The sequence below is a fragment of the Rhincodon typus genome, chromosome 11, assembly GCF_021869965.1.
Source record: "Rhincodon typus isolate 14 chromosome 11, sRhiTyp1.1, whole genome shotgun sequence".
Taxonomy (NCBI): Eukaryota; Metazoa; Chordata; class Chondrichthyes; order Orectolobiformes; family Rhincodontidae; genus Rhincodon; species Rhincodon typus.
The window spans coordinates 40,615,177-40,631,209 of NC_063342.1; the positions used below are offsets into that span (position 1 = coordinate 40,615,177).

General features: G+C 41.6%; 1 protein-coding gene across 1 annotated transcript in view; it reads left to right on the plus strand.

Annotated features, from left to right (window-relative positions):
- The first annotated feature begins 4,973 nt into the window (after positions 1-4,973).
- Positions 4,974-16,033, plus strand: part of LOC109917331 (peripheral plasma membrane protein CASK-like) — a 134,457-nt gene continuing 123,397 nt past the window's right edge. The window contains exon 1 of the mRNA XM_048603098.1: positions 4,974-5,562. Coding sequence (XP_048459055.1) covers positions 5,504-5,562 — 59 coding nt within the window. The 5' untranslated portion in view covers positions 4,974-5,503. The remainder of the gene's footprint in view (positions 5,563-16,033) is intronic.

Here is a 16,033-nt window from a genome sequence, read left to right on the forward strand (position 1 = left end):
CACATTAACAGGACATTATTTAAAACAGATATGAAGTAATTTCTACTCACAGAGGGTATTTAATCTTAGGAATTCTCTAACCCTGAGAGTTTTACAGGCTAGATCACAGAAAGATTTAAAATAGAGGTGAAGAGATTTTTGAAATATCAGGAAATTGACGGCTGTGCTGAACTGGAACAAGAATGGAATTGAGGCCTGAGGCAGATCAATCATCATTCTTATTGAATGGCAGGGCAGGCTTGAGAAGTCTATTTTTGGTCCTGTTTCTTACGTTCTTACATCTGGTGCCATTTTAGTAGAGGCTGCAGGTTTGGAAGGCATTCTTGAAAAAGCCTTGGTGAGTTGCAGTCGTGTATTTTCAGGGTCAAATAACCAGTAATCTGAGCAAAGCTGTGTCATATATAACTCATTTACTACTTGATGAATGGTCCTTTAAATAATCCAAAATGTGACTAGTTTGCTTCAGGATGCTTATTGTTTTGGCAGTGGTTAATGTAGATGTTTTCTGCCTATCTATTGACAAAATTTAGGATTTTGATCATTAAAAATCTCATTCTGATGCATGAAATCGTGAAAGTAACCATTCAAGGTCTTCAGAAACATACAGGGTATTGCCATTTGTGCAGCTGTAATGTATCAATGCTACAAAGGTTGTGCAGGAAGTGCCAGTAGCACTCTGTGCAAATGAGAAATCTGCAGTAGGCTTAATAGGCTACACAATTCAATTTCACATACACTGTGTATTTCAAATATTAGATGAGGTCCCACTTACGGGGCAATTGTGCAAAGGTATTGATGCTGAACTAGTAACCCAGGGTCCCAGGTACCATGCTGGGACTCTATGTTCGAAACCCACCACAGAAGATGGTGGAATTTGAATTTATAAAATCTGGAATTAAAAGTCTAATAATGTTGATTGTCATGAAAGCTCATCTGGTTCACTAATGTCTTTTAGGGAAAGAAATCTGTCATCCTCACCTGAGGTCATCTTCATCTGACTCCAGAATGGAATCCAGATAACTATGTGGTTGATTTTTAACTGTCCTTTGAAATGGCATTGTAAGCCATTCATTTCTATCAAAGCACACTGAAGCCTAAACAAACGATTGAAATCAGATGCACCACCTTCAACCTAGACACCAGAAGTCTAATAGGCAGCAAGCAACATTTGCATCACACAATTGCCGGATAATGATAACCTCGAAAAGGAAAAAATCTAAGCTTGTGATCTCTAACACAATGATTTCCGACAGTCATAGTCTCCGACAGTTGATCTCACTGGCCACCCTCGTTTCCTTGTCATGTATGTCTCTGACAGTCCATCTCACCGCCTGCCTGTAATTCTTCGCAATGCGCATGTTGATTGCTATGCCGCTCTAGGAATTCTGCTTCCAGAAGCTGTAGAGAAAAGTGCATGGCCTTATCAGGATTTTCTTGCTTGTTGCATTGTGTTTCAGTTTGATCCAGAACGACTTTCATTTCAGAAAAAAAGTATGTTCTGTGATAGTATTGGAAATAAATGAATAAGAAATATATTAGGAACAGATACGTGAAGCCTGTATATTAAAGTACTAGAAGTATAGGAACATGATGTCTGTGCGAACTCTCTGCAACAGCAGCTCAGTTGGTCCCATTTTTCTTCCTGTTCCCTGCAGGCCTGTGCTTATTTCCTTCAGCTGTTTATCTGCACGTGGATGAGAAGTTAGGATGAGAGCTGTTGCGCCCCAAATCCAATATCTGAACAACGCAAGCAAATCATGGGCCCTGGAAACAAATCACAACATTAAAAATGACTTGCGGTGCCACTACACTAGAAAGCAGCCAGCAACATTCTGAGTGTTCCAGAGACATGGATTGACCAGCAGCAGAGTAATGTCTTGAATTACATGGTGAAGCAATAAGAAGGAGTCATAAACTGGGAACATATAAAAAGAAACCAGAAAAATGGGAAAATAAATTTCTGTAAACAATTGTAAAAGATGAGCATTAGCCTTGTATGTTCATGTGTCATAAACGTATATTAATAAACGAAATGGGGAATTTGGAACAACACCACTCAATGATGCAAAGTGAATTCAAGGATAGTTTTCACTTAAACAGTATGATTCAGATAAAAAAATGTTAGTGAGCTGAAAGCCTTTTGAAAGTTCTACAGTCATGTTTTTCTAAGGCAGCAGCAAAGCCTGCACTGAACAGAATTTTGGATTTGTCATCTTCTGGTAAAATGCAGGAAATTATTCCCTGATGGCAAAGTAATTAAAGAACCAATGACTGCAGCCACAGACGCTTTATTCAAAGACTTTAAGGACAAGGAAGAAATAATTATTGCAATCCAGAGCATGTCACTTGGTGTTTCCACAGGAGCAGGCCAAATGGAATCTTTGTTTGAAGACATCTTTCAATAGCTACATCAGGATCTCAAGGACTGTGACTACAGTTTTATGACTGCATTAACATGCAACGAGCTGTCAGACAATACACGGTCATTTTTCTTCGGGTTCCTTACAGACATAATGTCAAAACTGAATGAGGTGTTAAGTGCAGGGAAGAGACAGAGTCTAGCATATATAATTAGGGTTGTGGAGGCGCTCAAATTGAAATTGGGTCTGTGGTTATCCCAAATAAAAAATATGCTGCAGCACTTTCCCAGCCTGGAGAAAATACTAGACAAAAATACAAGGAAAAATGGCTTTACCCAGAAAACCTCAGTGCACATCTGACGAAGTTAGCAGAAGAATTCAACATATGATTTCAGGAATTAGGTGTGATGGAACAAACCATCATATTTGTCTCAAATCATTCCTTCAAGTAGACTTTGGTGGATGGCTACCAAGTTCCATCAGATATTTGATTTACAAGCAATGAAGCTGATACGGAGATAATTACCGGGAAAATGACTTTGAAAGTCAGATCAAAGGACATAAACAGAAAAATTACCCACTCCTGATATCCTGTGCTTTTAATGCGAAAGCTTTAGTTTGACTCTGAGACAGCATTCTCCCAAATGATAAGGATCAAGTACATGTTTTGCACCTACCTCACAAATAATCATTTGATGGATTGTATATGACTAGCTGTTTCAAAGTACAACCCAGACTTCAAGGCACAGGCATATAATGTGCAGACACAGGTTTCACACTGAGACTTGACGAGTGAAGACAGAATGAAAAGTTATATATAAAATAAACATTTTATTCTATATTTTCTTCAGGGTAAATTCATAAAGTGATCTTGCATTTAAAAAGGTTGGAGATAACTGATCTAAGCATTTCCCCTGGCCATTCAAAGGCATTACCTGTGCTGAATGTTCCACTATGAACAAGCTGGGAATTACCAGCAACAAGAAACTGAACCAGAGTAGCTATATAAACTCTGTGGCTGTAGGAGCAGGTCAGAAGCTAAGAATTAGTTGGACTGAAGGGTCTGTTTACATACTATGTGACACTATTAGCCTATTTGGTACATGAATAGGAAAGGTTCAGAGGGGTATGGGCCAAACGCAGGCAACTAGGACTAGTTTTGTTGGGGAAACTTGCTTGGCATGGACGAGTTGAACTGAAGGGTCTGTTTCTGTGCTGTATGAATCTATCAATCTATAAATCTTTTCACCTCCTGTCTCCCTGAGCCTACCACCATCCAGAAGTCACAATTAAAGTGTGATGGAATACTCTTTTTGCTCACCTGGATAGGTGCAGCTCCAATCAAATTTTCTAAACAACCTGTTCAGAGAAGTTATTACAAACCTCTGGAGGAGGTGGGGCTTGAATCTGGGCCTCCTAGTCCAGGGATAGGTACACTACCACTGTGCCACAAGAAGGCCTCGAAGTAAAGCTCCACCAACAGTCAAGAGGATTAACAGTATCTGGGATAAAGTGGTCTGCTTGATTGCCACCCCATCCATCACCTTCAAGCTTCACTTCCTCCCCCATTGATGCTCAGTGACATCAGTTTGTACCATTTACAATGTGGACTAACAGCATCTTCAAAACTATGACCTCTACCACATAGAAGGACAAGGGCAGCCAATGGAAATACCTCATCTTGCAAGTTCCCGTCCAAGCAACACATAATCCTGATCGATCCTCCACTGTCACTGAATCAGAATCCTGGAACTCTCTTTCAAACAGCGCGGGGTGGGGTGGGGTCTTACCTTCAGCCCAAGGAAAGTAGCAATTCGCGGGTGATGGCGAATAAATGCTGGTCTGGCCAGTGAAACGCACACCGCATTGACGAATACAAAAAGTCCTGGTTAATATTTATCGGTCAAATAACAAAACTAGAAATACGCAATCTTGTCAGTATCACAGTGTGGACTACTTTGGCTTTTGCATTACCTGAGTTACAACGGTGACTTTACAGATGGGTGGGAGAGGCATGCTTGGATTTAAATACATGAGAATTTTAAAGCTGATGAAATTGGGGAACAAGGACACAATATAGGTCAGCGCGGATAGGATGAGTGGAAGGCATCAGTGATTTTGGGAAAGAAAACTTACATTGATGTGGTCTTGAATACAAAGATTGACCAGGATAGTATTAAAATTATGTAATTGGGTGATGGCGAAGGCCTGGAAGAGCAAGGCAGTAGCCACTGGCTTTTCAGTACTATATTCAACCGAATCTTGTATCACTCCCGTTTATTCGCCAAGACATGTTATACAATAAATCATTTGAACACATAAAATATGTACTCAAACTGGGTCGTCTATTTTAGAACGAGGAGCACAGTTTCTTTTGTTTGGGTTAAAACCTGCCGTTTTGAGGTGTAAACTGTCGACAAGGTGCGATTTGCTAACCCCAGCAAGAAACCCAGCCGGGCGTGAGCGCGCGCGCTAAACGCAGGTGCTGCAGGCATCCAGGTTAACGCATGCCCAGCACTGGGTTGGCCACGGCCGGTTTTGCCTTCAAGCGCATGCGCATGTACTGTACCTCCATCTCGCCGCGAGCTCTGTGCTGACGCAGCCAGAGTGCGGGCAGTCAGTGAGCGGGTGTTGATTGGTGGTTACTTCCCTGACCAACCGCCGCCGCCTGAAACTGAGCGGCGCAGCGACAGGGGACGGGCCGACACCAACAGCCTACGGCACGACAGGACGAAGTGTTAACATGGACTGAGGAGCGCCGACTGTAATATATTAAGACCTTTCTTTCATTGCAAATTATTCCTGGATTTTGGCCTGGATTTCCAGGGAGCAGTTCTATCCAGAGAACGGAAGCCTTGGACTGTGGATTTTTTTTAAGGCAGTGAAAAAGAGAAGGTGGGGTCGCCAGGAGGAGGGCAGCGCCAAGCGTAGCCCAGCAGTCTGCTTTACCCGGCTGCTTCACTATCAATCAGTCTTCGTTTCGCTGGTGCTGGCTGGAAAAAAATCTTTTTCTTTCATTGTGTCTTGAATTCTTTAACTGATCTACACGGGAAACGTTTTGTTTTAAAGATCAATTTCCCCATTAGAGGGAGTTTTTTTTTACTTTGAATTCCCTCTCAAAATTCTGATTTTAATTATCGACTATGGCCGACGACGACGTCCTGTTTGAAGATGTATATGAGCTGTGTGAAGTGATTGGCAAGTAAGTGTTTTTTTTAAAAATAAATTTAGATTAAAGTAGAAATCAACTGCAGCCAGAATATTATGGTTGTGGTTTCATTCGTGGATTTACAGAACAGGCCCTCCCGCTGTTTCCAGTGGATTACAGGATACGGCCGAGGGATTTATTTAGCTTTTTTTGCATAATAACGAAAATAATTCTGGAAGTAAATTTAAGCAAATAATATTTAGACATCAACCTTATGCGTTCGGAAACAACTCCATATTTATTTGCTACAATTTTATGTAAAAGTGGTACAGCCCATTGTGGACATTATTTACTTTGTAATGTATGAACTGAAATTGAAATATTGATAAAGCTGCTCTTGCATCTGAAGGATACGGTGCCTCCTTTTGAAGGAGAGGAGCATCAGGCATTTATCCAGGAAATAATGAGTAGCTTCGGTTGTTTCCCGCAAAACCAAGAAATTAGCATTAATTTATCAACTGTATTAATGTATTATGTTATAGTTTTGATTCAGAAAGTTTATCGTTTAACGTTGTATGATATAATCCATTTTCTTAAGCCGGGTTGACGATCAATTTTCGTGTTGTGAGAGCACTAATGCTCTAGCGAAGCAGTTATTCTGATGCAGTGATTTTCTGTTAAATAACGAAAGAATGTTTTGACAATGTACAAGATTTTAATTGTCAAGATAAACATTTGAACAAGAGTTTCTCCTTATGGGGTGGGTCATTGTTATTTGTATTCTTAATTATTTTAAAACACTAGTGTCCAGGACGTGGTTTATGCATGTTTATTAACATAGCACTTTTGTATCTCATTTATTTGTTTAGACATTTTGTGAGAAATATTTATTTTTTATTATGTTCAAATGGTGGATTGTTTTCTGTTTTTTGGCCTATGCAATGTAATATGTTTTCAGTCCTGTTAGGTAATCAAAATAGTGTTGACAGATAATTTCAAATATCTGTAATTGAAAGTAAACAGTCAAATATGATGCTTCTTTTGAAATTATCTTTAAAAACTCAGGCTGTATCACAGACTTTTAAATTTAGCATGTAGTTTTAGGAATGTCATTCTTACCTTTTGCATCTATCAAGATTTCCTGTTCCAAGCAAATTATTTTAAAGATACAGCAGTGACTTAACCCTTTTTCGGGTATTCAGACTCCTGAAGGGTTTTGTTTTAAGACTTGTGACCTTGTGTATGTTTTATTTTATATTTATATAACAGAGTTGATCAGTTGCAAGTTTTATATATGTTAAATTCATTCTTCTGTAATTTCATCTGATAGAAATTGGAAGATTGCAATACTAAATATATAGCAATGGTTTTTTAAATTCCACTTTTGCAATTGAATCTCAGAAGATATTGTGTATGAATAGTTGAGAGGATACCACCGTAGATGTGATAAATATTTTGAGATGAACCTGTCTTAATAGGAAACTATAATGACTTGAATATTTTTGCTTTTATATTCAATGACATAACAAAATAGCTGTAAATATGCAATAAAACAAATTTGTGGTCACATTCTTTGATTTCACAGTTGCAATTGTATTTACTATAATGCTTTTCCTTTTAAAATTTTGCACTCCAGTTGTCTGTCTTTGGTCACATGATGCTAAATTGAACTGCATTAGTCAGTTTTACAGTACCTATTTTAGGTAGGGAAATAAGCATTGCTTAGGAGTTGTAAAAGTGTCATTCTGTTCAAATCTCTTAAATGTCTTGCTTCATTCTGTAATCTATGTGCTATGGATATTGGTGAATGCACAAGAAGCCAATTCTTTCATTTCACCACTCGTGACCATTGCCTTCAGCTGCTTAGAACCTGACCTCCGAGATCTCCTCCATAAATCATTTCACATCTCCAACATGCTCTCCTCTCTTTGTTAAATTGCTTTTTTTTTACCTGTGTAACGTTTTGGAAAACTTCACTTTGATAAAGATGCACTTTTGCTTGGCCTGCTGTGTTCATCCAGCCCTGCAAGCCTCTCTGCTCCTATGATGCTGCTTGGCCTGCTGTGTTCATCCAGCCCTGCACCTTGTTGTCTCTCATTTTTTTGTTAAGATGTTTTATTTAAATTCTATTTTAATTCTTTAACATTTTGAGTTTGGAATGATTTTCAGTCATGTTTGGCAAAAGAAAAGCATCAAGAGTTGCCAAATTAATTAAGAAACAACTAATGAAATCAGATTTCAGGAGCAAAGCCTCTAGAATCCTTCAAGGGAAAGTTGAATGCTGTGCTACTGGAGTGTAGGCTTGCATCAAAAGACAACATAGATGGTTAAAGTTGTCTTTCTTATCAACTAAAACAACTTTGGTGCTTAGATTCATATGCATTTTATACTTTGAAAAAAACACAGAAAATCCTGAATGTACTCAACAAATCAGGCAACATCTATGTAGGGAGAAATCAGTTAACTTTGCAGGTCGCTGACCTTTCATCAGAACTGAAAACATTTAGAACTAAGTAATTTGTTGTAATGGATTAAATTTTCCTCATTGTTTCCTTTCAAAAACAAAAAACAGCTTTGTTGGTTTTACCAGATTAAAATGAACATACGAAATGATATTATTACATTTTGTTAGCTTTGTACATAATGTTCAGTGAAGTAACTTGCTGGTTCATTCACCTCTCCCCAAAACTGCAATCAAGTGTTTTTGTTTTGTCTTTTATAGGGAAAAAGAAACCAATAATTAGCTAGAGGACTCATTCACAATGCGGATGAAACTCCTTGGAAAATTTGTATTAGGCATATGTTTTATTGATGTGCATGGACGAGCAGACTCCAAGGGGTAAAAGTGGCCTGCTATTGATTTAAGACTTGGAGACAGTATGGACTGCAGACATTGGAAGCTAGGGTCAATAAATGTGGAGCTGGAAAAGTACAGCAGGCCATGTAGCATCCAAGGAGTAGGGATATCAACGTTTCAGGCCAAAACATTGACTTCCCTACGCCTCAGATGCTGTCTAACCTGCTGTGCTTTCCCAGCTCCACAATGATTTGGATGTTGATCTATTTTCTGATAGAATGGAGGATGGGTGATTAACCAGGACTTCGAGTATCAAGAGTTAGTGAAGCAAGGATCTGGATGTGAATTTTAATAGCAGATGCAGTAAAACAGGTAAAGGTGGACAATATCACAGATATGCTTGTAGGTGACCTTTGTGAATTCACAATGATATGAGGTGGGGAAATTGACTCTCGGATTTTGAGTTATGAATAGTGGTTCATAATCATAAAGGGGAAGTGATAGGTGATGTTGTAGTGGTATTATCGCTGGACCTGTCAATCCAGGGACCCAGGTAGCATTCTGGGACCTGAGTTTGAATCCCACCATGGCAGTTGGTGGAATATGAGCTCAATTTTAAAAAAAATCTGGATTTAAGAGTGTCATGATGCCCATGAAACAATCACTAATTGGCAGTTAAAATCCATCTGGTTCATTAATGTCCTTTTTTAGGGAAGATAACTGCCATTTTTACATAGTCCAGACTACATGTGACTCCAGATGACAGCAAAATGGTTGATTCTTCACTATCCTCTGGGATGGGGCAATAAATGCTGGCCTAAGCAGCAATGCCCTCATCTCATGAATGAATAAAACAAAACTTGTAAGATACAGGCATCGCTGGCTGGCTAGCCAGCATCTTATTACCTGTCCTTAGTTACCTTTGAGAAGGTGATTGTGAGCTGCCTTCTTAAACTGCAGCAGTTCATGTGCTTTAAACTGACCCACAATGCCCTTTAGGGAGGGAATTCCAGGATCTTGACCCAGTTACAGAGAAGGAACTTGCGATTGTGTTGGGAGAGTGGAGTCAGAATTCATGGTGAGGCAATCAGAATTCATGAGTCCCCCGGCCATGCATTCACATCCAGGTGGACCAGGTGGTGGACATTTTAGCTGATACCTTTTAACCTCTCCTTGCTACAATCTGAAGTCCCCACCTGCTTCAAGAAGACCACCATCATTCCAGCAGCAAAGAAAACACCTGCAACATGCTTCCATGACTGCTGCCCAGTGGCTCTGACCTCCATAATCATAAAATGCATCAAGAGATTAGTCATGGCCCGCGTCAACTCTAGCTTCCCAGCCTGTCTTGATCCTTTGCAATTTGCTTACTGGTGAAAGAGGTCCATTGTGGACACCATTTCCCTAGCACCATGCTAATCCCTGGAATATCTGGACAGTAAGGATACCTATGTCAGGTTCTGATTTATCAACTACAACTCCACCTTCAACACTAATCCCAGACAAACTAATCTCAAAACTCAGACCTAGGTCTTGGCTCCACCCTCTGCAACTGGATCCTCAGCTTCCTGACCCACAGACTGCAATCAGTAAAGGAAGACAATAACATCTCCTCCATGATGATCCCCAACGGTGGCACACCACAAAGATGCGTACTTAGCACCCTACTGTGTGGCCGAATTTCGTATGAACACCTTCTACAAGTTCACACGACGCTGCCATTGTAGGCCAGATATCAAGCAATGATGGGTCAGAATACAAGAAGGAGGTAGAGTGCTTGGTGTTGTGGTGCAATGATAATAGTCTCTCTCAATGTCAAATGAAAGGAGAAGGACTGTACATCAATGGCGCTGAGGTGGAGAGGGTTGAGAGCGTCAAGCTCTCAGGAGTGACGATAAGTACCAACCCGGCCTGGACCTTCCATGTAGATGCAACGGTCAAGAAGGCACAACAAGCCTCTTCTTCCTGACCAACCTTTTATGGATGCACCATAGAAAGCATTCTGTTTGGGTTCATAATGGCTTGGTATGGCAACTGCTCTGCCCAGGACCATAAGAAACTATAGAAAGTTGTGTATACAGCTCAGGTCATCCATTGTGGACACCATTTCCCTAGCACCATGCTAATCCCTGGAATATCTGGACAGTAAGGATACCTATGTCAGGTTCTGATTTATCAACTACAACTCCACCTTCAACACTAATCCCAGACAAACTAATCTCAAAACCAATCTCTCATCCGTGGACTCCATCTACATTTCACGTTGCTACAGAAACAATGCCAACTTCATCAAAGACTCCTTCCACCCCAGTAATACTCTCTCAACCTCTTCCATCAGGCAGAAGCTTGAACACTCACCAACATGTTCAAGAACAGCTTCTTCCTTGCAGTTATTAGACTGCTGAATGGACCTCTAATTTCAAAATTAATGTTGATCTTGCTTTTGTGCAGCTGTGACCTTGTATGTCTTGCTTTGTCTAAGCACCTATAATCTTTGTGTCCTTGTATGCTATGATCTGCCTGTACTGCTCGCAAAACAAAAGTTTTCACTGTACTTGGATACATATGACAACAATAAATCAAATCACTGGGTGAAATTTGGAATTTATATTGAGTGTTTAAAAGTCTTGTTCAGAGCTAACTGTCTTACAAAGAGCCTGGCTGCGCAGCCAGTAGAGAAGTGGGTTTCATTTGCAAGTTGATTCGAAGTATTTGGATAAGGAACAATGATTGCAGGATTTTAGAGGTACAAGATGGAAGGAGAAACTATAACTGGAGATGCCTTGGCTATGACTGTTTTTGATAAAAATAAGGCTGGATAACAAAAGGAAGGCATTGAAGGTTGATGATGTGGTCAAATGTGCCAAAGGCTACCAAAATTGAGAAGGAATGTCTGTCACTGAGGGAGCCATTTTATGGCTTTGTTTAGGGCCACCCCGGTGGTGTGGGAATACACTCCTCCTGTGGGGGGGATTCAGAATAGAGTTGTGAATAAGATAGGCAAGCATGGGAGAATGATTTGTTCAGGGATTGTGGAAAGGAAATAAAAACGGTAGGTTTTTTAATTTATTCATTTGTGGGATGTGGGTGTCGCTGGCTGGCCGGCCAGCATTTCTTGCCCAGCCCTAGTTGCCCTTGAGAAGGTGGTGCTGAGCTGCCTTTTTGAACCGCTGCAGTCCTCCTGCTGTGGGTTAACCCACAATGCTATCAGGGAGGGAATTCCAGGATTTTGACCCAGCGACAGTGAAGGAACGGCGATATATTTCCAAGTCAGGATGGTGAGTGACTTGGAGGGGAACTTGGAGGTGGTGGTGTTCCCATGTAGCTGCTGCCCTTGTCCTCCTAGATGGAAGTGGTTGTGGGTTTGGAAGGTACTGTCTGAGGATCTTTGAATTTCTGCACTGTATCTTGTAGATAGCACACACAGCGTCGGGGGTGGAGGGAGTGAATGCTTGTAGATGTAGCATCAATCAAGCGGGCTGCTTTGTCCTAGATGGTGTCAAGCTTCTTGTGTTGTTGCTGCTGCACTCATCCAGGCAAGTGGGGAATATTCCATCACACTCCTGACTTGTGCCTTGTAGATGGTGGACAGGCTTTGAGGAGTCAGGAAGTGATAAATCCAGTTGCAAGGACAGAAGAGTTGAAGGTATTTTTTTTTTGTATTTGAGATACATTTTAAAAAGGAACAGACAGTGCCTGATGAACAGGAATCATTTGCAGTGTCAACTAACTATGCGAATCAGTAAGGGATAATTGGTGGCCAGAAGTTACTGGGATGATGCTGCAGGAGATCAGTCTCGTACAAAATTACCTCGAGAGCATGAAGACAGTTGGAAAATCTACAGTAATACATCTCAACGGTGGTTATTCAAAGAGCTGAGGGGGGTGCAGCTACAACAGAGAATGTCAATAGATGGTCGCCATCGTAGTGAAAGAGAGGACTCTCTGCTCCTTTTTGAGCTTGTTGAAAGTGAACATGGGCAGCAGGGAAGAAGAGTTTAAAGAGATAGTTGGTAAATGACATTCCTTAGCTGTCCAGGGTGATTCTGGAATAATTATTATCAGAACAAAATAAGGTCTAATGGAGCTTGATTTGGTCAATTAAGATTCCGACATGGATGACTAAACCATTTGTGTTCAGATAAGCTCAATTTTGCACCCTTGAAGGACCAAAGAGTGTAGTCATGTTGGGGAAACTAGGGTGAGAGAAATGCTTTAACTGGGTGCAAGTGCATCAGAGTTAAAAGAGCAATCAGGAAGGCAAAGAGGGGACATGAGGTAGCCTTGCCAGATAAGGCTGAGGATGATCCAAAGAGATTCTACAGTACATTTAAGTGCAAAAGAGCAACGAGAGAGAGAGAGTCGGGTCTCTTAAAGATCAATGAGGTCATCTTTATATTGAACTTGAAGAGATGCGAGAGATATTAAATATTTCTTGTCAGTTTTTGCTGTGGAGAAAGAACTGGAGGCTAGTGAACTTGGGGAAATAAATATTGATGTTTGAAAACGGTTCACATTACAGAAGAGGAGGTGCTGGAGGGCTTAAAAAAACGTAAAGGTGGCTAAATCTCCGAGACCTGATCAAGCGTACCCCGGAATGTTGTGAGAAATTAGAGAGGAAATTGTGGGGTCCCAATAGAAATATTTGTATCATCTATAACTGCAAGTGAGGTGCCAGTGGAGTGGAGCGTGGCTAATATGTATTTTTTGTTAAGAAAGGCTGTAAAGAGAAGCCTGGGAAACATAGACCTGAAAGTCTGACATCAGTTGGTCAAGTTGTTGGTGAATCTGAAAATTAGGATTTGCATGCATTTAGAGGGACAAAGAATGATTAGGTATAGTCAGCATGGTTTTGTGTGAGGGAAGTTGTCTCTCTCAAAATTGGGTTTTTTGAGGAAGTAACCAAAAAGATTAGGGGCAGAGTGATAGATGTTGTTTACTTGCACTTCAGTAAAGCCTTCAATAAAGTTTCACATGGGATTCAGGGTGAGCTTGCTAATTGGATGCAAAATTGGCTGTACAGTAGGAGACAGGGTGGTAGACTCAGTCATAGAGTCAGTGTCAGAGTCCTACAGCACGGAGACAGGCCCTTTTGGCCCTAAATGTCCAACCATGCTAACCCCATTTCCCTACACTTGGCCCATATCCTTCCAAATCTTTCCTATCCATGTATTTGTTCAAATGTCTTTTAAATGTTGTTAATGTACCCGCCTCAACCACTTCCACTGGCAGCTTGTTCCAAATGCCTACCACCCTCTGTGTAAAACGAAAAGTTGCACCTCCGGTTCCCATGTATTCTTTCCCCTCTTAGCTTAAACTGATGCCTTCTAGATCTCTGTTTCCCCAATCCTGGGAAAAAGTCTGAGTGCATTCATCCTACCGTGCCTTTCATGACCTTACACTCCCATAAGATCTCTCCTCAGTCTCTTATGTTCTAAAGAAAAATGTCTTAGCTTGTCCAACCTCTCCCTGTAACTCAGTCCCTTGAGTCCTGGCAACACCCTTGTAAATTTCTTCTGCACTCTTTCCAGTTTAATAACATCATTCCTATAGCAAGGTGACCAAAACTGAACACAATATTCCAAGTGCGGTCTCACGAGCATCCTGTACAACTGCAACATAACTTCCCAACTTCTGTACTCAGTGCCCTGACTGATGAAGGTCAATGTGCCAAAAGCTGCCTTTACTGCTCTGTCTACCTGTGAGTCCACTTTTGGAGAACCGTGCACCTGAACTCCAAGGTCCCTCTGTTCCGCTACGTACCTTACGGCCCTACCATTCACAACGAAACTCTTACCTTGATTTCACTTTCCCAAATGCAACACCTCACACTTATCTATATTAAATTCTATTTGCCATTTCTCGGCACACTTCCCCAGCTGATCAAGATCTGGCTGCAATTTCTGATAACCTCCCTCACTGTCCACGATACCGCCTATTTTAGTGTCATCTGTAAACTTACTAATCATGCCTTGTACATTCTCATCCAAATGAATGAAACAAAGAACAAATAGCAATGGGCCCAGCGCCGACCCCTGAGGGACACTACGAATCACAGGCCTGCGGTCCAACAAGGATCCTTCCACTATTATTGTCTGCGTCCGACCATCAAACCAATTGTGTATCCAATTTGCCAACCCTCCCTGGATTCCATGTGATCCCTTCCAGAGCAGCTACCATGTGGAACCTTATCAAAGGCCTTACTGAAATCCATATAGACTATGGCTACCGCCCTGCCCTCATCAACCTTCCTGGTCTCTGCATCAAAGAACTCGAACAAATTTGTGAGGCATGATCTCCCATGCTATGAAGCCATGCTGACTACTCCTAATCAAACTGTGTCTTTCCAAATGCATGTGTACCTTTTCTCTCAGAATCTTCTCAAGTAACTTACCTACCCTAGATGTTAAGCTCAAAGGTCTATAATTCCCAGGTTTTTCTCTGCAGCCCTTCTTGGATTAGGGCACAACGTTCACTACCCTCCAGTCTTCTGGGACCTTGCCCGTGGCTAACGATGATGCAAATATATCAGCCAGGGCCCCTGCAATTTCTTTTCCAGCCTGTTGCAGGATTCTTGGATATATCCGATCAGGACCAGGAGATTTATCCACCTTCATAAATTCTAGTACTTCCAATACCACCTCTTCCTGTACTGTGATATGGACTGTCCCCAAGATATTGTCACTAACTTCCCCAAGTTCCCAAGTCGTTTCCTCTTTTTCTCCATGGAAACAGAGGAGAAATATTAATTGAGGACCTCACCCGTCTCCTGTGATTCCACATGTACGTGTCCACTTTGTTCCTTGAGGGGTCCTATTCTCTCTCTCTCTCTCTCTCTCTCTCTCTCTCTCTCTCTCTCTCTCTCTCTCTCTCTCTCTCTCTCTCATTTTTTTGTTTGCTTTAATATACTTAGCCTATCTTTGGATTCACCCTAATCTTCTCAGCCAAACCTAACTTGTGCCCCCTTTTTGCCCTCCCTGATTTCCTTCTTCAGTAAACTCTTGTATCCCCTATATACCTTCCAGGGATTTCCGTGATCCCAGCTGTCTGTTCCTGAGCCATGCCTTCTTTTCTGGTCAAAGCCTCAATATCTCTTGTCATCCAGAGTTCCCCACTCCTGCCAACCTCGCCCTTCACCCTCAGGAGAACATGTAGACTTCCTATAGACTAAGGGGGTGGCCATGGGCCCAAGCTATGCCTGCCTCTTCATAGGATGCATGGAACAGTCCCTCTTCCGCAGCTACACTGGCACCATCTCCCACCTCTTCCTCCGCTACATCGATGACTGTATCGGCGCTGCGTCATGCTCCCACGAGGAGCTTGAACAGTTCATCAACTTTACTAACAACTTTCACCCCAACCTCAAGTTCACCTGGACCATCTCTGATACCTCTCTCTCCTTCCTGGACCCCTCTGTCTCCATCTCTGGTGACTGCCTCAACAAATATCTATTTCAAGCCCAAAGATTCCCACAGCTACCTAGACTACACCTTCTCTCACCCACCTTCCTGCAAGAATGCGATCCCCCAATCCCAATTCCTCCGCCTTCACTGCGTCCGCTCCCAAGATGGGGCGTTCCACTCCCGAAAATCCCAGATGTCCTCTTATTCCAAGGACCACAACGCTCCCTCTTCAGTGTTCGAAAATGCTCTTGACCGCATCTCTTGCATTTCCCGCACCTCTGCCCTCACATCCTCTCCCTGCAACAAAAACAAAGACAGAATCCCC